We start from the raw sequence: 20,297 nt of genomic DNA, 5'->3' as shown, positions 1-20,297 counted from the left end.
GATCTGTAGCGGCTACCCCTGGGACTTCCACTCGCACTGCAGCTGGCTGGGTTTTCCTCTCAGTGTTTGTTGCGAGCAACGTTTTGTATCTCATCATAAGCTTTGATTAAGCACCGCGAGGTATGGCCGCACACTTCGGTATGCAGGAATGCAGGTCGGTTTGCCGGGGTGTGGGCTACATTCTTGTAGAGAGGGTTTATAAAGGTTATTTCACACATGGGAAGAAGCGAGCAAGTGATAGATGAGTGGCAGGAATGTCGGATAATGAATTTCTCCCAGGATTGGCTGTGTGTGTCGACCGATGACATCATCCTTTTGAATAAAGCTGGAGAATATAGATTTTCTCAGGTCTCTATTTGCCGTCTAGATTTTCAAATCACAAAGTTACATGATGTTCTTTTCACCCTCTGTTATTTACAGACTTGGGACCAAGAAAGGAAAGCTTGTTCAGAGCGATTAACAGTCTTATCAAGCCATCCTAAATGCCAGACTGACAATATGTGTGGAGGTGGTTATGAAAAACCATGCTAAACAACCAGCATTTTTTTTTTTTTTTTTTTTTTTTGTGGCTGTGGGGGCGAGACTCCACCAACTGTCGTGTTGATTATGATCAATGCGGTTCCAGTGGAATTGAGTCACACCGGGGGTAATAGGATTCCTGTCTGTCTCATCTACCCTCTGCACCTTCAACCTCCTTCCAATTAAAGATCCAAGCAAATGAAGCATCCTTCTTTTTCTCCGGCTCAGTATATTGAGAGAAAACAACGCCTGGAGTGCTTCGTCTCATAGTGGTGCTTGCTAATAGTAAAGGCAAGCCTTACTATGGCTCACACTCGGGGTTATGGATGTCAACAAGTGTGCTACAGACATGAGTGATGCCTCAAATTGTGTGGCGTGTTGAGAAGCAGTTTCTAAGCAGTCTGATTTCACATGCTGTATGATAAATCTTTTGAAAAATCCCAAAGCCTTTGCACTTTGCATTGATTTTAAGCTGGGACATTTTAACGTGTTTTTTTTTTCTTTTTTCTTTTTTTACTGCACAAAAGCCTTTGCCATTTTCAAATTTAAAAAGGGACATTTTTTTGTTGCCGTTAGCTTTAGCATGTTTAAACACTCAACCTACGATCATAAAGTGTTTAACTTTTTTTTATTTATTCTAGAATAGACACTTTATTATGTCAGTTTTACTATTCTGATGCCAGGCTACAGTTGTTATAAATAATCTTTGAATAATCTGAAATATAATCACAATTATAATAATAATATATAATATATTTTCTATATCATATATACAAGCAGAATAACATTATCGTGCTATCATATATATATATATATATATATATATATATATATATGAATTATTAATATAATAATAATTATTATTATTATTTACTCATAGCATACAATACCCTAACATTGTGGTATACATTTTGCTTGCACAACCACTATTCACAATTTCTTTAGAAGTGCAAAGTGTGTGATTAGCGGCCCTTAAGACTTGAGGTTGTTTGAGCTGGTTGAGGTAGAGAGAGAGAAAGCAGTGGATGGACAGAGAGTGACAGCAGCATGTCTGCAGACCTTCGCAGTGCAGCACGCTCACATTCACCCCTTTTCAATTAATCTTTCATACGCCTTTCGGCCTGTGAAGCAATTAGAGGTTTAGATGGGTCTGCCTGACCATGGAGAGCACTCACTTCGGTACTGAGGTGAAGTGAGGGGGTAGTGCACTATGGCTTTCCATACAAAGTTCTATTCACACAATACTGCCGATGCATCTCTAACCACATCTCAAATACAGCACTCTCTCTTTATTTGAATTCTCTCTTTCTCTCTCTCTCTCGCTCTTTCTCCGGGCGGTGCAGAGGTAGATCAAAGGCAGCGTGTGTGCCTGCTCTTCATCACGGACTGCAGTGAAAGGTTAAGCACAGACAGACTACATGAATGTGAAAATATTCAAACGGTTTCAAAATCCTCCCACTGTGACGGCAAGGTGACTAACCGCTTAGTGCTTCATATGAATTCATCACTCCGTATTTTGCTCTCACACTCATGTCTTTCAAATGGATATGGTATTCTTACTTCCATGGAGCACAAAAAGAGAACTTTAGCAGATTGTCTCACAACATAAAAGGAGTCCACGACCATATTTACACTTTCTACCACTGCACACACAAAAAAAGAGTTATCTTCCACAATCTTTTTGCTTTTCTGTACAGTGGAAGTGAGTTTAAAGCTGTCAAGCTCCAGAAATGACCGAAAGAGCACCATAAAAGTGGTCTCATATGTCTTGTGCTCCATAATTCTGAAGCCTTCTGAAGTCATAAAATGCCTTTGTGTGATGAACAGACCAACATTTAAATAACTGAAACTCATTTAAAATCTTTAAAGGCCATAACACACCAAAGCAACATCAAAGAACTAGCGGCAACAAAGGTTAACTGTGGTGTTGCCTCACGTTGCCTCACGTTTCGTCGCCTCACGTTAAACACACCGCAAAGACTACAGCCAATGACCAACTAGCATGTATGTTCTGCGCCTCTATGAGTAAAAAAAATAACTCTCCATACCAGCAGGTGGCAGTAGTCTGTATTCGTCATTCAAAAAGGGAAACCAGAAGAGCTAGGACTGCGGATATACAAACTGTAAACAAAGCCATGCTTGCTTAACATATTCACACAATTTCTGATCACTACAGACGGATTTGGTTCCTGCGCAGTTTGGAAAAGTATGGAAAAGTATGGAATTTGATTTGAGTAATTTCCAGGTCTGGAAAAGTATGGAAAAAAGAAAGCAGAGTATGGAAAAATATTTGCTTTTCCAGACTATTGCCCCTATTTAGCTTTCTATAATAGAAAATTAAGAATTTAATGAACAAAAATGTATCATAGTAGTGTGTTTTCATGGCAGCTGTTTAGTGATTGTCAAACACGACTGAATTCAAGGTGCACTTTTTCATTATGCAAAAATGCAGGTTCTAAGTGTTTTGGGTTTCTTCTCATGATATTCTTAGCACCGTATTACAGAGCCACTAAAAGGATGCTTGCAAAAATAAAAAATATGCAGACTTTCATGTGCGCATGAGAAACCATTAAACTTAGCATAGACAATGCACACTGAGCCACCTATTGCAACATCATCCCATTTCACGGTGTGGTTTCTTGGCCGCCATAGAGTGTGTTAAAGCAGACCTAAAGCCTTGAAATATAATGTACTGCCCTAATGAAAGCCAAATTTTGACCACTTTTTTTTTTAAAGGTATAGCGGAGGATTTTCCCGAATTTTAGAAAAGAACCGCCCTCTCCACTTTTTGAAAAAATGCACATGCGCAACACTCTACCTGCTCCCGAGAGGGAACGCCTATTAAACGTGTGCACGAGAGAGCATGCACGAGCTAATCATAGCTTACATTAACTTTTACTAGCAGTGATTTTAAATGGATTTCTCCAAATAGCATGCCAAACTTTACCTGTCGAGTAGAAACTTCGCGACTGAGGCATCAGTGGGAAGCCCAACCTGTGTTTTGAGCGCACGCCATCGTGTGAATCGTGTGCACGAGCACGTACGACGGCCTTACGTAAACATATCACCAGAATGATTGACACTTAGGAGGACCAATAGTCTTGATGATCCACCCGGAAAAAGAAAATCCTCCGCTATACCTTTAAGTAATTTGAGTCTGGAAATGGAAAATGTGTAGAAACCCTGAATATAGCTTCTTTGAATGTGTCTGATAAGTTGCTTAGCTGTTTGCTTGTTTTCGTCACCTCCATTCTTCTTCTTGTGCTCTGGTTTGCTAAGCTGGACTGCCAATCACAGTGATGTATGTTAGTGTCACATCCTTTACTCACACAAACCTATCAAATGGCTTCAGAAGACTTGGAATATAGCATTTGCGATGATATGCACCACTTTTATTTTACTCACATTTTTAGTGAGCTATTCCCGTATCTGGAATGGCATTCAGAAGTTTGCAGGTTTGAACCCAGCAAGGAGCCATTCATTAACTGTTAGCATGGAGCCCTTGAGCAAGGCCCTAAGTTGCTCCCGGGCTATTATACCCTGTAATAAATATTGTATGCTGTTGCTCTGGATAAAAGCATCAGCTAAATGTCAGTATAGGGAGCAGAAGTTGTACTAAAGGGTTGATATTTGGGCATCTATTCACCACGGCTACGGTGTAATGTAAGCTCTTAAAAAATATATTCCAGATTCAATACAAGTTAAGCTCTTTCAACAGAAGCAGTGGCCTGTTCAAAAACGAAAGCCATTTTGACTCAATTTAATAAAACAAACAAAAAAGACTTTAAAGTAAAGCACTTGCTATGAATGTATACCTTGCACTATGGAAATATAAAATATGCAGCTTTTGTTTTTGTTGAAGCACAATTCATCAGTACAGAAATGTGAGTTATTTGAGCTATAAAGTTCTCAAAATCATTCTTTGAACAATTGGACTATACAGTTTAATGTGAATGGATGTCTGTTACCAATTTTTGTCTATAGAAATGATCCCTTTCGGCTTTATAATGCTAAACTTACAGTGTTTATCGTGTTTACATAGCCATTAAAAGAGTTGAAAGATTTTTTATAACTTTTTGAATTCTATATAAGGCATAAACAAGGTTAATACCTTATTTTGTGATTTTGTTAATGTGTGTAAGGTTTCTTCTTTTTTTTTTATTTTTATTAATTTAATAGCAATTCCAATACAGTCCTCACACCATCAGTGCTCGGGCCCTAAAAAGAGCATTACCTACTATTTATTTGTTTTTACAAACTGAGACAAGTTTTCTGTCACAGATGATATCTATAGAATGCAACTCATTTTGAACTCTGAACTTTAATGAATTCCCTCTTCACAGATAGTCACTGGATATGTTCAATGCATTGTGTACTGTATGAAAAGGTTCCTATGCAATGCAGAACAACACATTTACTGTGTCCATGACCCTAGTGTTTTGAAGTCACGCACAGATCTGTTTTGTCACCTTGGTGGTTCCATCCGTAACAGAGCCTGCTGTCTCCTGCTGTCAGAGTCGAAGTGTCGGCAGCCTTGTGATAGCAGTGCTGCAATCAAAAATAAAGATAGGACTGTTACTCCATTCTATGACTTTTTTTTTTTATCTTGCCGGATAAAGCAGAGACATTGCCATGTGCATTCAGCAGAGCCATATGTGGCCCTAGTAAAAGATGGGAAATGGGGAAATAAAAGGAAGCTGTAATGATGCCTGATATTCCCCTCGATAGAGGACTTAAATAGCCATACCTGTTGGCAAGGTCTAGAGAACTCTGCTCTCGCTGCGCCGCTCATTTACATGTGGCATGTTACATGCAGTCGTTTGGGAATGTGATCAACACATTCCAGTGACTATAGTACTGAAGCGCCAGCCATTTTATATATTGTATATATAAGTATATGAAACGTCGGAATTGCGTAATTCTGACTTTACAACACGCAATTGGAAGTTTATATCTCGCAATTCTGAGAAAATTTTTATAATTGCGTGATATAAACTCGCTGATATAAAATGTTTTATTCTGTGGCAGAAACAAGCTTCCATAGAATGTGGTTGTCACTCCTGTAAATAACTGAACTGTGTGTGAAAGTAACCATATTAAGGACTAGTATTCTGCTGATGTGAACGTGGCCATCTTGTAGCATTAGTTCATTTAATATTGATTGTCTTAGTTAATATTGTTAATATTTAGCAACAGGTTTCAAACAAAATGTAGCAAGTTAGTAAGTATATCTTTTTTTTTTTTTTTTTTTTTTTAATTATCAGACCAGAACTGACTGTTGTTTAACATTGAATATATTGTAAATATTCAATTTACCCAACACAAGCACAGGTGCGTTTGCCCGCTTTTTGTGAACAGATGTACCCACTCCAGTGTTGTCTTTTGGCACTGAAACATCCCACCGCTGCTGGTGTGTGTCCATGTCCTGCCTCAGTCCTGCCTCTGTCCTCTGGGCCCTGTTGGACACAGCCCTGACTCTATCCCCCTGGTCCCAGGACAGCTTAATTTAGCTCATTTGCCAGCTGCCCTGCACTCTGTGCATTTTTATTTCCTAATTATTATTTGTTAGAAGAGCTCATTTCCTCAAGGTGACACCCTCTCCCTGTCAGAAGCAAGTTATTGTACCAGACGCAGCATGTGCAATTAAGCAAATGAAAGCTGTCAGGTTGGGTTCAACCCCCAAAGATCGCACTTTAGGTTTTATAGCAAACCCCACAGCCAGAAGCGTTTTGCACTGGTATTATTCCATATTAAATATGTTTAAATATTTTATTTTACTTGTTTATTTCTAGCAGTCTTTGAATATGAGCATGATCTGCTTGTTGTGGAGCCACATAGGAAGAAATAAAACGAGGCACTAATAGCGCCATGGCTCCAAATGTTACAGTAGTGTTAATGGAACAGCGTGCTTTAATGAATAGGAAAACAGAATGCTGGTTTTTTTCGCCTCAGGTTTCTATTTATCGCTGAGAGCTAGCTCGTTTTTAATTTAATAACTGTTATGTCCTTACATTTGAGACAAATTCGGGAGAGAAAAGAAGCCACTTTGAATCTTTGGTTGCCATTATGTGATATAAATAAATATAGGTTTTGAGAATCATAAGCTGCGTTTCCATTACAGATTTGGGCAAAACTTTTGCGATATTTTCTAAATAACGATGAAAACCGATTGCGAAATGACGGCGTTTTCATTAACCGATGTTATGCAACTAAAACGTTTTTTTTTTTTTTTTTTTTTTTGTGATAAATCATTTGAAAAATCATGGCAATGGATGTTGGTAGGTTCACATATATCTCAGCCACCGCACTAGCCTTTCTTTTTATCAAAGGAGACTTAGGTGTTTTATCCAAGCATTAACGGCAAGGAAAGCCCCTTATATTTGGGAGCGGCCACATGTGAGGTGTTTCTCCCTTCTATCTGCTTCAAGGTCTTGATAAATTGTGGCATTTCTTTGTTGTTTAGAATCCAGTATTCCCGTAATACTTTTGTCTTTTATGAGTTTAATGGAGAACTCTGTCTCGTCTTCTGTCCAAACATACCGCGTCTTCTTTAAAGAATGATCGACTTTAACCTCGAAAATCACAATCGACTAAATCAAATCAAAAAAAAAAAAGTCATAACTGAAACTATTTTCTTAGTATTTCATTGTCTCCATAGGGAATTAATTTTTTATTTTTACGAAAACGTATAAACTGTTGAAGTCAGTAGACCTACTGTAACTATCCGAAGTTAAGCGATAGTTTTTGCGTTGATTAAAGTCATCAATTTGCATTATTTCAACTTGTTTTTATTTTTATATAATGATATTTTACTTATATTTTATTTATGTATAATATGCTACTACTATTTATTATACTATATATTTTTTTCTGCAACTACACAGTATCATATGAACAGTCAGCCAGTAATGATACTGATTTAAGTTTCACAAATCAAACCGTTGCTTTATTTTTATTCAAACGTGCCTGAATGTAATGACGAATTCAGTGAGTTTATTCAATGAGGGATTTTGCTTCAATCCAATAACTTGTTTTTTGTGAGTCTTATTGTGCGGTAAATCAGATTAGACTAGTCATGCTCTATGTTTGTTTTTGGTTGTTTCCAGTGAATGCACAGGAGAAAGATGTGTTGTCTTGGCTTTATTTTGCAGCGCAGTCTTTTTTTCTTCACGTTCAATTCAGACCACAACTCCCAACTCTGGTAACTCTTAGCATTGCAGGAAAACACTGTTATGACCACAAACAAATGCTGTTTTGAATGTATTAAAGGGATAGTTCACCATGAAGTGAAAAATCTGTCGTTTACCCTTATTTAATTTCAAACGCATCTGATTCTCCTTTTTCCATGAAACACAAAAGCAGTTTCTTATTTTGATGGTCCACTTTAGACATTCTACAAGCTATAAGTAACTTTGCAACTACAAAGACCATCAAAATAAAGCAGATATTAAGCAGACAGTCTATTAATACTCTAATGAGAGTTAGTTGACATGTAGTTGCAAAGTTAATTATAGTTAGTAGAATGTCTGTTGGGGGACCATCAAAATAAAGTGTTACCGTTTCTTATTCACACTTCCCTTTTCAATACAATAAAAAGGACACTGTTGAGCTCTAATAACGAATTGACTCCCAAAATTCAGGCCATGACAACTGTATTTATATTCAGTCTGAGAAAGGTACTGCACTAATTATTAATGCAAGGACGGCACTCTCTTTTGGCCACTGACAGCTCATGTGTCTCTTCTCCATGTGCGGTTCAAGCTAATCAAAAGAGGAACGTGTCTTGACTCATTTGCAAATTCTGACACAAGTCTGTCTCTCTCCAGCGCAGTGTGTCCCAGCAGCCGTGTGGTCTAGGGTCAGCCCACCAGAGGCCGCATGCTGTTTAAAAGAGCAGCTTAATGAGCATAAACAAAACACAGTGGGTCTGCTTCACTAATAATGCGTACAAGCAGCACACGCTTATACATTCGTTCTCATCCTCGTTCTAATGCTAATGATTCCCGATTATTCTTTGCGAGGAAGCGTGTGCCTGCAGTTGCTAATTAGCATAATACACGGCCAAACCGTCTCCGTAATATTTCAATTTTCAAAGAGAGCACACATTAGAAAATCTTTGTGTAAAAGACTTGTGAATTTTTATTTTGGTGTGAACTGTCCTTTTAAGATGGATCATCTGTTGTTGTTCGAATAAAAATGAAATTGCATATATGCATTGCATGTTTGCATGTATACTTGAACAAGAAATTGTTTTCCTATACCTGAACAGCATTCAAAGCTGCATGCAGGAGAAAAAACTGAAAAGAGCCGAGAGAGAAGCTGAATGGATGATCTGTTTGACAGCCACAAACCAATCAATTCAGTCAGTAATTTCAGCATGTACTACAAGCATTCAGGTTTTGCTGGAGTGGCGAATTATAGATTCTTGTCGCACCGTGAAAAAGTCAATTTCTAGTCACGATGGCTCGTTTTTGGACTGCTGCCATCAACTGTATTTGTAGTCATGAAGGCTTTTATCCATTTTAGCCCTTGACAACTTTATCTATCATCTCTATTTTTTTCTGTCTATCCATCTGACTGCATTGTTTCCCATCTTTTTCAGAATGGATTAAAACTTTCGACCGGAAAGATCGAGATCAAATAGAAGCTCGTCAGGGGTGTCATAACCTAAATGGAAGAATGGTGTATATTCTATATTAAACAGCTCTGTAATCTGATATTCGATTCATTCTAATCAGTTATAACCAAGTGGGATTTTTATTAGCCTGAGATGTCATTGTGAGCAAAGATAGATCATATTATTTTGTTGTTTTTTACATCCAAGTAAGGGATTGTTCACCCCAAAATTATTAAAAAAAAAAATCAGTGTTGTTGTTATTATTAAATGTACACTATGTAACTTTTGGCCCCTAGAACATTGTTTTGGTTGTGCTTCGGCTGTGTGACTGTGCGGATGAATATGACCCTAAATATATAAATCTGAGTAAATATAAATATATATATATAGAGAGAGAGAGAGAGCAAATACAGTATTTGGTGAAAAACTTAAACTTAAAAAAGCCTTGGCAACTAACTGAAATAAAATAAGTAAAATAAGTAAAAAAAAAAAAAAAAATGCAATCAATAATAAAGTGAAATAGACATAAAAAAATAGGAATTAATACAAATACCAAAAATTACTAGAATCTGAAAATGAAAATATAAATATAAAAGTTAATTTAATATAATATAATAGTATATAAATAATACTAAAATAACACTGGTTTTATTATATTGAACAAAGTTCTATTGAAAAAGATATTCCCAAGCCAACATGAGGATGAGGCAGGATGATAAATGATGGCAGGATTTTTGTTTGTGTGTGAAATATCCTTTTAACTGAAAGTAAAAGAAAGTCTGTGGAAAATTGTGTTTGACTCCCATGACTCATAAGCGTAGTCCCGTTTGAGCCCCTACGATTCCCATATTCTTTCTCTGTCTGTTTAACTGTCTGACATAGTCAAGAGTGACTCACATCCTCTGGGGGAATTTTTTGCTTTCCAGAGCCGTCATACATCACGATGGCGCCCCCTGTCTGCGGCTCACTGGACAACTGCACGCTGGAGGACAAGAGCTGCCCGTATGGCTTCCGGCTGGACTCCAGCGGCTGCAGGACATGCGGCTGCAAGACACGTAAGTGAGCTGTGACGTCACTCGAGAAGTGCTTCATCTTCCTCACCCCATACACACGCTGTCAGGACATCTCTCCAGACACTGACTGGCTTTAGCAGAGATGTTTATGAGGATAAACACTGAAGGGCAGATGGATTAAAGGATTGTTTTTATGCTAAGATAGACTGGGTGAATCTAAGTCTGACAAATGTCAGAGGAAAAAGATAATAATGCTGATTTAGGGTGGGACCACAAGCCTGGTTGTGGATTATAAATATTCTATTATAAGATATACATTACTGGTAAAAAGTTTGGACACACTTGACTGATTTGTGTCTCAAATTCCCTATAATTTATTCATCTTCGAGGAATATGCTTGAATATAAATATATAATTACATTTACAAATTCACAAAACTTTTTTTTAAAATGAAAATATATTATTTTTACTGTAAATAGTTATAATAGAATAGAGTACAATTCTTTTTTCAACATTTCTGTTGTGAATTTTACGATTTTTTAATTATTTGGTAAGTGTACAGCATTTCATTTCAGTGTATTCAACTTTATATATAATTATTATTTACAAAGTCAAGATATAATACAATATAATATAATATATTTAATATAATAATTAATATAATAGCTGGATGCTTCTCAAAAATTTAAATAAAATAAAAAAACTAAATAAAATAATGGATGAGTTAAAGATAATGAAGGAAAAATTATTATATTATATTATATTATATTATATTATATTATATTATATTATATTATATTATATTATATTATATTATATTATATTATATTAAAGTTCTGTTTCTCAAATCTGATTGGCTAAGAGCCTTTTCCAGCCATGCGATATTCTACTATTATATTATATTATATTATGTTGTAATGTGTTTTAGTGCATACAGGGCATTTGAATTTTTCTTTTTGTATTAATGCATGTTGCCTTTCTCATAAGTGCCCATCTTAAAGCATGTATACTGAAGTGCAATTAATGTCTAAAGCTGTAATGAATTGGTCTCTGCTGTGTTTTTCTTCTAACCTTCAGGAGAAGAGTTGTGCAGTGGTCTAATTACCAGCTGCACTCTAAAATGCCCTTTTGGCTTCCAGACTGACATTCACGGCTGTGATGTTTGCCAGTGTCGCCCGCGTCACAAGAAGTGCAAGGCTGTGGCCTGTGCCAAGGAATGCCCATTCGGCTACATGTAAGAAAACAATAATCTGATCCACAGAGGTAACAACAAGAAGTGCAGTTTCTGTTAAACATTCACTGTTAGTTGTACAGCAAGTGGTCAAATGTCTTCAAACTTAATGAAAAGGTATAAAACTCTTCCTGTTTTGACCACAAGAACTTGTATTTGAGCCGGATTGGGACTGTTAGTTTCACTTTAAGGCATTTTCGAAAAAGGTTAATTACATGACATGTTAGTTGTTTTTTTTAGCTTTTAAGGATTAGCACAAGAATACGTCTTCTTTAGTCTCCACTTCACTGAGGTAATAATATAGTTCCAGAAAAGTCCAGACCATTGTTATCTTTCATTTTATGTCATTGTTACCCCAATGATTTTCGAAACTGTCAGGGCAGGCAGCAGTCATTAGTTGTCACAAACTGAAGCGAATCCCACACTGTTCCTAAAACGGTCTGGAGAAATTGTGAATGACAAAATGATCCCCTGCGCTATGCTTTGCTTGTTTGTGCCCGACTGCGAGTTTGGAGCTGACAGCTAATTAGAGCCGGCTCAGATCAGCGTCTCTGATTGCGCAGCATAAAGGATGAGCTGCGATAGCGAAGCTGAACACCTAATCTACACAACACCATGTATTGACACCACTGCGAATAAACACTGCTGTTCCACGTCTGCAAAAAAAATGCTCCAATTATGGAGGCAGATCGCTGAGCCAATTTGTAAAAACTTTTGTGGAGCTGTGCAGTCGGCAGGTTAAAGAGACACCTTGTGACGAATGGAGATGAGAAAGAAGTGCAGGAAAGTGTGTGCCACTTCTTTCAGTGACTGATGTCTGATTGTCTGTTTGTTTTTGTTTTTTCGTGCTTTCTATTATAGTGAAGAGAAAACAGGGAGAAGGATTGGGAACTGTTGCGAGCCGCATTTAAACTCCAAAAACCCGTATGAGCACCACCACTCAATGACGTGTCGGAGTATATAACGTTTGAGGATGTTGTTTAAACAAATCGTGTTACATGTTTCTACACACAACCATGTAATACCATGCTCTAACCAAGCATGTTTCCCAAAAGCATCACTGGTCATCTATGGTCCAAGTTCCATTGATAACAACATACTGTAGTTCAACAATACAATGTTTCCTGAAACCATAGTTGAACTTTTGCAAAGTTGTGTTCGAAGCTACAGCTCTTGACCTGGGGTCAGAAGCATAACTTTTTAGTATGACATGCAGACTTAAATAGATTACTCTCTTGAGCAAAATAAGCAAGCTTACATGCAGTAGTCTATATCTTTCATTCCATTTACATACATATTTCATTCTGCGTCTTAGTTTGTCAAGAGAATTAGTGGCATTTGAATAAGTGTGCGTGTGAGTTTGTGCTGAACCCCGTAGTATGGCGTAAGCTGCAATTGAATCAAACATCTGGAAATAAAGCAAACACACAGCTATGAGGAGTGAGATTTGGGACCAATGAGATTTCACTGTGGACGGAGCTATCTAGCAATTGATCACAGTTGATGATGTTGAGCACAACCAATCCCGCCTCAGGTTGGAGCTGTGATGTAGTGGTTAGCACACATACTCCTGACATGTTGCACTCTGGTGCTTATATGGGAAATGCAGGTTCCAGTTTGGCCTGCGTCGAGACCCAATCCCTTTCCCCCTTCATCTTCCTCCTCTCTACTGTCTTTATAATAAAAAACAGGCAAAATTTTTTATCATTTTTGTTATTAGGTGTACTGTTCCTTTAAAATATAATAAAGACCATAATGACAAGTGCAGAGAATAAGACAGCAGTGTTAGCTGGTCTTGCACCTCTATAGTCTCCTATCTGAGACTCGTTCCCTCAGGCGTGGTTGAATAAAGAGGAGTCTTTATTTATCAGAGTTCGACCCTTGGCCCATCTTTGTCTCTTTTCCCCCTCAATTCTGCCGTCATGAATGAGCACACAAGTGCAAATGCTTGCATCTCAGATTCTAATTTTAGATATCTATTTATGCCCCCTCAAAGTTATGGCTGAGGATCAAGCTCGCGTCCTGAATAATGCATGCAGCTTAGTGCAGATTTCCTCCTCTTGCACAAAGAATATTGATATTCCCCACTGCTGACATCATACCTGATAGCTCCTTATCACCAAACCAAATACGCACTGCACATGGCTGCTTCTCAGCCCTATTATTCATCTGATAAGAGCAGATAGGGGGATGTGGGACAAGCATGTGTGTGTGTGTGTGAGAGATGTGCAGTTGGGGTTCAGGCCAGTCCGCCTGCAAGAGTTTGTTCTCCAAGGAAGGTGCCTTGGACTTCAAGGAGCATTTTGATCGGTCGTTTTGGTTAGTCATCTTTAATGTGCCATCTGCTGACAGGACTTCATGTAAGGTCAACAAAGACTCTCTCTTTCTTTCCTCTCTCTCCTTCTCGCTCTCTGTTCCAGTGTTAACGGATGACATTGGACCGTGTCTTTGGCACCTGGTGTATAATGCCCAGCTTTGATGTGCCAATGACAAAGTGTGCTGAGTGTGTGTACTGACTCTTTATGAAGTCCGTATGTCTTGAAGAGATATTTTAAAGGTGCATTAAGTCATATTTGTGTATGTTGCACTGGCCAATATAACAGCCATTCTGAACCAATACTGACACCTGGTGGTGTGGATCCATGTGTGAGACTGTAAAAGACGCGAGCACAACGTTAAAATATGTCCGTCTGGTGCATGTTTACATAGAAAAACGATGGAAAAGTAGGACACTGGAATGCAAAAAACATGTTCTGTGTGAAAGGCCCCTTAGAATACAGATATGACTGGACTTTCTATATTTTTCTACATTTGCGCATACATCATTTATAAAAAAGTTTTTCAAAAGTATTATTGTTATATAAAAGTATTTCTATACTATTATACTGTACACTATTGTATACTATACTATTTATGTATTATTTTATTACTTTTTTCTTCTTTTAAGCTTTGTTGTTCTCATGTTCTCTCACCAGTAAGAACAAACATGGTTGTGACACCTGCCGTTGTAAGAAATGCCCCGAGTTGCCATGTGACAAGGCCTGTCCAATGGGCTTCCAGCATGATGAGTTGGGCTGTCTGATTTGTCAGTGTAGAGGTAAGCAAAAGTATTATATATATTTAAAAGTATGGTTCTGTGTTATTTGGTTCTTATAGGAAAATGATAGATCCCATCTTAAAAGGTTAGTTCACCCAAAAATTAAAAGTGTCCCATCGTTTACTCACCCTCATTTTATGATGAATGGATGCTCTTTTTTGGGGCAGTTACTATTCACTCCCATTAAAAAGCTTGGAAGAGCCAGGATATTTTTTTTATATAACTCCGATTGTGTTTTTTGCTGAAAGAAGAATGTCATATACACCTAGGATTTTTAACTAACCCTTTAACTTAGCCTGGCAAGCCAGACCTACATCAAGATGTTAGGTCTGGCAACTCACCATTGTCAGGGCTCAATCCGAGGGGCGGGATAAACGGCTGTCTTTCAAATTCGCTCTGCATGCAATAGGACAGCGTTACAACCAACCAGAGCGTTTTCCCAACAGCGGAGCTAGTTGATGATAGATTAAACTTTTGCCGTATCTGGCCGGCAAAACTACGAACACATCTTCCTGTTGTAAGAATGACTTAAGTGCCGTTCTTTGTTCTTTTCTCAAAGAAAAGCTTAACTCCAAGTCCTCCAGAGTCACGGACAAAGCCGATTCGAAAGACCGCTGTTCGCCAGCAGCAGCAGCTCTTCTTTGTTTTCAAGTAGCAGGGAATTCACGCGGAACCGTCACACTCACAAATCTGTCGTCATTATGTAAAGTCCGCCCACCGACTCTATACACGATTTGATTGGCCTGACTAGAGTTTGGTTTTTCCAGCTCGAAAGTCAACGGAGAGTTGCTAGACTACCCTGGCTGCAAAATAAATTTTGTTGCCGCTAGGGTGCGTCTAGATTTCTAGGCTGCCTGCCTTTAACTCTGAGGATGAGCCACATTTGACATAATTTTAGGATAAATGCACAGCTGATAATGCACATCATTTTAATTCTAGTTGTTACGTTGCTAGCAATCACTCACTAATTAGTAAATGAACCAAGCAAGTGAATATTTTGAATTAGCTTATATATTCCGTTTCATTTTGAGTACATTTTTAATAGTTTTATATTTCTATTTAGCTTTTATTTATTTTTACATCAGTTATAGTTTTAGTAATTATGTAACTTAAGCTTATTTTATGTCAGTGAGTTGCATATCTAATAAAAAAAAAATCCAGCTGCGGAAAAAAATCTATAGATATTGTTAACCATAACAACACTGTAATGAACTACATTACTTTCAAAATTGTTTATTCGGTTTAATAAGATTTTTAATTATAATAATTTTGTTACAGATTGGTGACTTTTCTCATACACAATAAGCCGCTCAAGGCCATGCAATTATTATTATTATTTTATTTTTTCAGACACATGAACATTCTTGGTAAAATCACTGTATTTGATGTCTTATTGCTTTAATCCATAAGCAAAATCTGTTTTAATGCCTAAATCTGTCTTGATTTAGACAACTAACATGGATAAGTTTTTTTTTTTTCATTGCCAGAGGTGATCTAGTGCTGCAGTACATTGGCCCCATACAGCTGAATCGATATGCTGAGGTGTTCATTCTGTAATTTGTAAGCGTGAGCCATGTGCACATGGAGCACTGCTGGGCCTCGTGTTCACAGAGACCGAGACATGGTCTCCAGCATGACTCATCCCCCTTTCCCATATTTCCCATTTATTTTGAGGGCCACCTGTTGTACATACAAAAGCCAGGCCCACAGTTACTCACACTCCTCCATTATTCATACGGCTCTTGTGTCCTCATTTGATTCATCTTCAATAATGAAGCTGGCACGTGAGATATTCACAAGCTTGGTCCGTTTAATGAGACGAGAGAGTGAGGAAAAATACCCTTATTTTAATCTCTCTCACGTTGAATTTTTGAAACGTGAATCCTCCACATATCACCCAGACAGGATTTTAATCAATGTGAAATGGTTCTGTGATATTGACTGGGGCCTGGCTGGAGCCGTGCCGCTGTTATAGAGAGGCAGTGAGAGGTGACGCTCTTGGCAGATAGAATGAGATTTGAGAATGTTTTGTGCTGTGGGGTTTGGAGCGTGCAAAGCATTGCTTGCATATTTTGTCATTTCATGCCGTTTGTGGAGCAGCCAGTGAAAATGTTTCACTGAAGAGGTCAAATGTCTGGAATATAAATGCAAAAATTATTCAGGGAATCCTCTGGCTTTCCCGTTTCACTATTAATATGCCAAATAATCCATCAAGACTTGACTCAAAACAAACATCTGCTCTGTGTCATAAATAAAACATCCTCTAAATGCATTTTAATTATGATCTGCTTTCACTGCAAAGCAGAAGTTCTCAACCCAGATTTTACAGTTGGCATCAAGTGGCGACCCAACACAGTACCATTTTTGTCACAGTAAGCTATTTTGAAAAATCAGGTCTCCTACAATAGGTTTACATACATCAAAGATCAAAAAACACTTTAATTTTCCATAATATACATTGCAGCATCACCTCTTTTCTCAAAGTGTCTGAAACAGTTCAATAAAGAATCCAGTCTCTCTAAACTCCACCTTTCCAAGAGCCTACTCTGCTCTGATTGGTCAGATGGCCCAGTCTGTGACTGTTTTACCGCTTACAGCACTTGTCGGAAACTACACGTCCATTACCATATCTAAATTTCAGCTCCGGAGTCTTCTTCCACACTTGATGCACAGTGATACAAACCATAATAATCGAAGTACAATTCCTTTGGAAGTACAAGTACATGCAAAGTCAATTTGCTTTCGCAGCGCCGAACATATCAACAACACCAACTAAACTACAGTGTTTGATGGCAGGTCAAAGTAGATGTTGTTCGCAGGCAGCCAATGAAGACTGGATGGCATTATGCAAATTTGTTACAAACCTACATAGATTTGCGCAGAAAGTAAGACTGGAATTACTGACAAATCCTTTCAGGCAGTTCAGAATTGGTTCTTTCTTTTGGGAGACAATAACCCCATTAATCATGCACTTTGATCTTTGAAACTTTGTAGACCTTTTACATTCAAAAACAGCTGTATTGCACACTGATGAACGTGATTTCACCAAGTACAGCATGTTCCTGGATCAACATCTGTGTTGATTCTGGAACAGCATTGCAATCAACCAATCAGTTTTAAGGGACAAGTTTACAATTTATGTCAAGTTTTGGCTTAAAACCAGGGTTAGGTGTTTCTACATCAGTGTTGTTTACCTATCATTTCCCTCTGATTTTAGGGAAAAGTTATGGGTAGTGTGGCAAGATAACCGATGGCGGAGTCAGGGAAGATGCACGTTTTCTAACAAAGTCTCTTGTTTATTTTTTTTTCCACATATATTTTTTCCAAATACGTGCAAATATTTACAGTGTCAGGATAGTCAAAAATGCAAAATAGGCATTAAGTTGCCAGGCTACGTCTCTCAAGACCCTGCACACTTTACCCATCAGCAATACTCTATGTCACAGTTCTCTCTCTCTGCACAGCACTCTGCAACTGAGGCCATGGGGCCTAATACAGCCTTAGGCTAGCTGTAGCCCCACCCACTAGATTGCCCCATTGCTAACAAAACAATTAACCATATAATCACACAATAATAACCAAATAATAAACCAAACAAGCAACCAACAAATATACAAACACATACCAAATGTTTTCCCCCACCAAAATCACATTTGTAGAGAGAAAAACCCATATTAGTGATAAACACAAAAACACCGCTGCAATAATGGTTCACACCACCAATCACCCGCGAAACCCCTCTATTTCAACCTAGTGGAACATCCCCTCGGCTTCCCCACGCGAAACCAGGAAGTTGAACCGGAGTTCGGGAAGGTGGTTGGTTAATTGTGTACAGAGTTGTAATTACAAAGTTTTAACTAAATAAATGAGAAGTTTGACAGCCAGTGTGGATATTTTCATTACTTGATACCAGAAGACGTTACTACAGATGGGCGATGAAAATGACAATGTATAGTTCGTATACTATATGATTGGAGTCATGCACAAACATTTGCTACTTAAGAATGCCGGTAGGCCTTTCCCTGCACCTTAAACAACATTACATGCTAGCTGGCATTTATGGCGAACTGTGGTAAATGACAGTGATATGACACGGAGAATAGCGGCAGGACAGCTTGAATGTTAGCGCCGGCGTTCGGCTGGCTGCACGCTGCGTGAGCACGTCACGGCTCAGTCCGTGACAGGTAGGGTTAGGTTTAGGGGTAGGACAACATTTTCAGACAGGAATGTTGATCCAGCAACATGTCTTGCTTGGCAAAATCACACTGACCATTACACATACATGAAAGGCTGAATCATTCAGTACGTACTGGTTCATTCAAAGCACCACCCGACCATCGTGGTTCTGCCACAGTATTTTTGTAGGCTCTATGAAGGCAGAAAGGCAGCTGCTGTGTTTATTGTTCATTCATTTGTTTCTCTGTGCAGATCAGAGTTCGTCGTCTGTGACTCCAGCAGTGAAATTGGGCTCCTGCCTGTCTATGGACGGCCGCAGGCACGAGAATGGACAAAGCTGGCATGACGGATGCAGGGACTGTTACTGCCATGCTGGGAGAGAAATGTGTGCCCTTATTTCTTGCCCGGTGCCCCCCTGTGATAACCCCACCATCCGACCCGGCCACTGTTGCCCCACCTGCCCAGGTGAGTCAACACTGCAACATACTGACAATCTCCGTAGATACTCAAAGATGCCTTTTACATGTTCAAATATTGATTATCTCTCTCAGAAGAGTCCAGTTCCCATAAGCCAGAGCTGAGTGAGGCGTCCGTGTGTTTGGCCCCGGGTGGAGAGTACTTTGTGGAGGGAGAGACGTGGAACATTGACTCCTGCACTCAGTGCACCTGCCACAGCGGACGTGTGCTCTGTGAGACGGAGGTGTGCCCGCCCCTCCTCTGCCACAGTCCAATCAGAACGCAGGATTCCTGCTGCCCTCACTGTCCAGGTGTGCTGTCAACAAAAACCTTTACATTTGAAAAAGGTCATCAGACCTGCTCTAACTTACCAAAAACAAGGTCAAAGAGAAGTAAAAGTGGCTGTGATATTTGGATCTTGTATGAGAAGAATTACAGGCATCATTTTTTATTAAAAGATTCATCATTGTGAGGGAGCATAGAGGCATATGAGACACCTTTGACTGGAGGAAAGTTAACAAAATGTGAATGTGCATAATGCATGGTTTTTTTGGAAATGATGAATACTGCATGGGCGCTGCAGTACATGATCCACACGATGAGCCGAAGGGATCACAGAGGAATAGAATGGATCACATTTCAGAAAAATTTTCTGCAACTAAACTATAGAATACTTCTTTTTGCTCTTCAATGCCGCTGAAATCATTTTCAGCTTTCTAAATGAAAGGGGGAGGTTAAGATATGTTTCAAGCTTGTATTGTTTGAGTTGCTATGAATATTTATGTGTTTTTATGTTTTAGTCAATGTATGTTGACATTTCTTGCTTCAGTTAGAAGAGAAAGCGCGTTATAAATGTATCACTCTCACTTTAATATGGAGAAAATACATCCCCCAGATAAATATGCTTAACTTGTAAATATTTATCAGCTAAAATTCAAAGCTTTACTGTAGTTGTTGACTGTCAAATTAATTTAAGCTTTTCAACTGGATGTCACTGAAATCAAGGCCTTTGCAATTTGGAGGCCTGTTTCAAAAGAACTGTTGTTATATTTATAAAAGGCGTGTATAAAAGTGTATATATATATATATATATACTTTTATTCAGCAAGGATGCAATAAATTCATAAAAAGTGACAGCAAAGACATTTATGTTACAAAATATGTCTATTTCAAAAGTAAATGCTGTTA

General features: G+C 38.4%; 1 protein-coding gene across 1 annotated transcript in view; it reads left to right on the top strand.

Moving 5' to 3' along the window:
- The window catches only part of crim1 (cysteine rich transmembrane BMP regulator 1 (chordin-like)), a 116,480-nt gene that overhangs the window by 87,826 nt on the left and 8,357 nt on the right, over positions 1 to 20,297 (top strand). Inside the window, exons 8-12 of the mRNA XM_084392973.1 lie at positions 10,063 to 10,191; positions 11,227 to 11,383; positions 14,356 to 14,477; positions 18,906 to 19,118; positions 19,205 to 19,420. Coding sequence (XP_084249099.1) covers positions 10,063 to 10,191; positions 11,227 to 11,383; positions 14,356 to 14,477; positions 18,906 to 19,118; positions 19,205 to 19,420 — 837 coding nt within the window. The remainder of the gene's footprint in view (positions 1 to 10,062; positions 10,192 to 11,226; positions 11,384 to 14,355; positions 14,478 to 18,905; positions 19,119 to 19,204; positions 19,421 to 20,297) is intronic.

This window comes from Rutilus rutilus, assembly GCF_951802725.1.
Source record: "Rutilus rutilus genome assembly, chromosome: 21".
Lineage (NCBI taxonomy): Eukaryota > Metazoa > Chordata > Actinopteri > Cypriniformes > Leuciscidae > Rutilus > Rutilus rutilus.
This window is presented reverse-complemented; position numbering and strand designations above follow the sequence as displayed.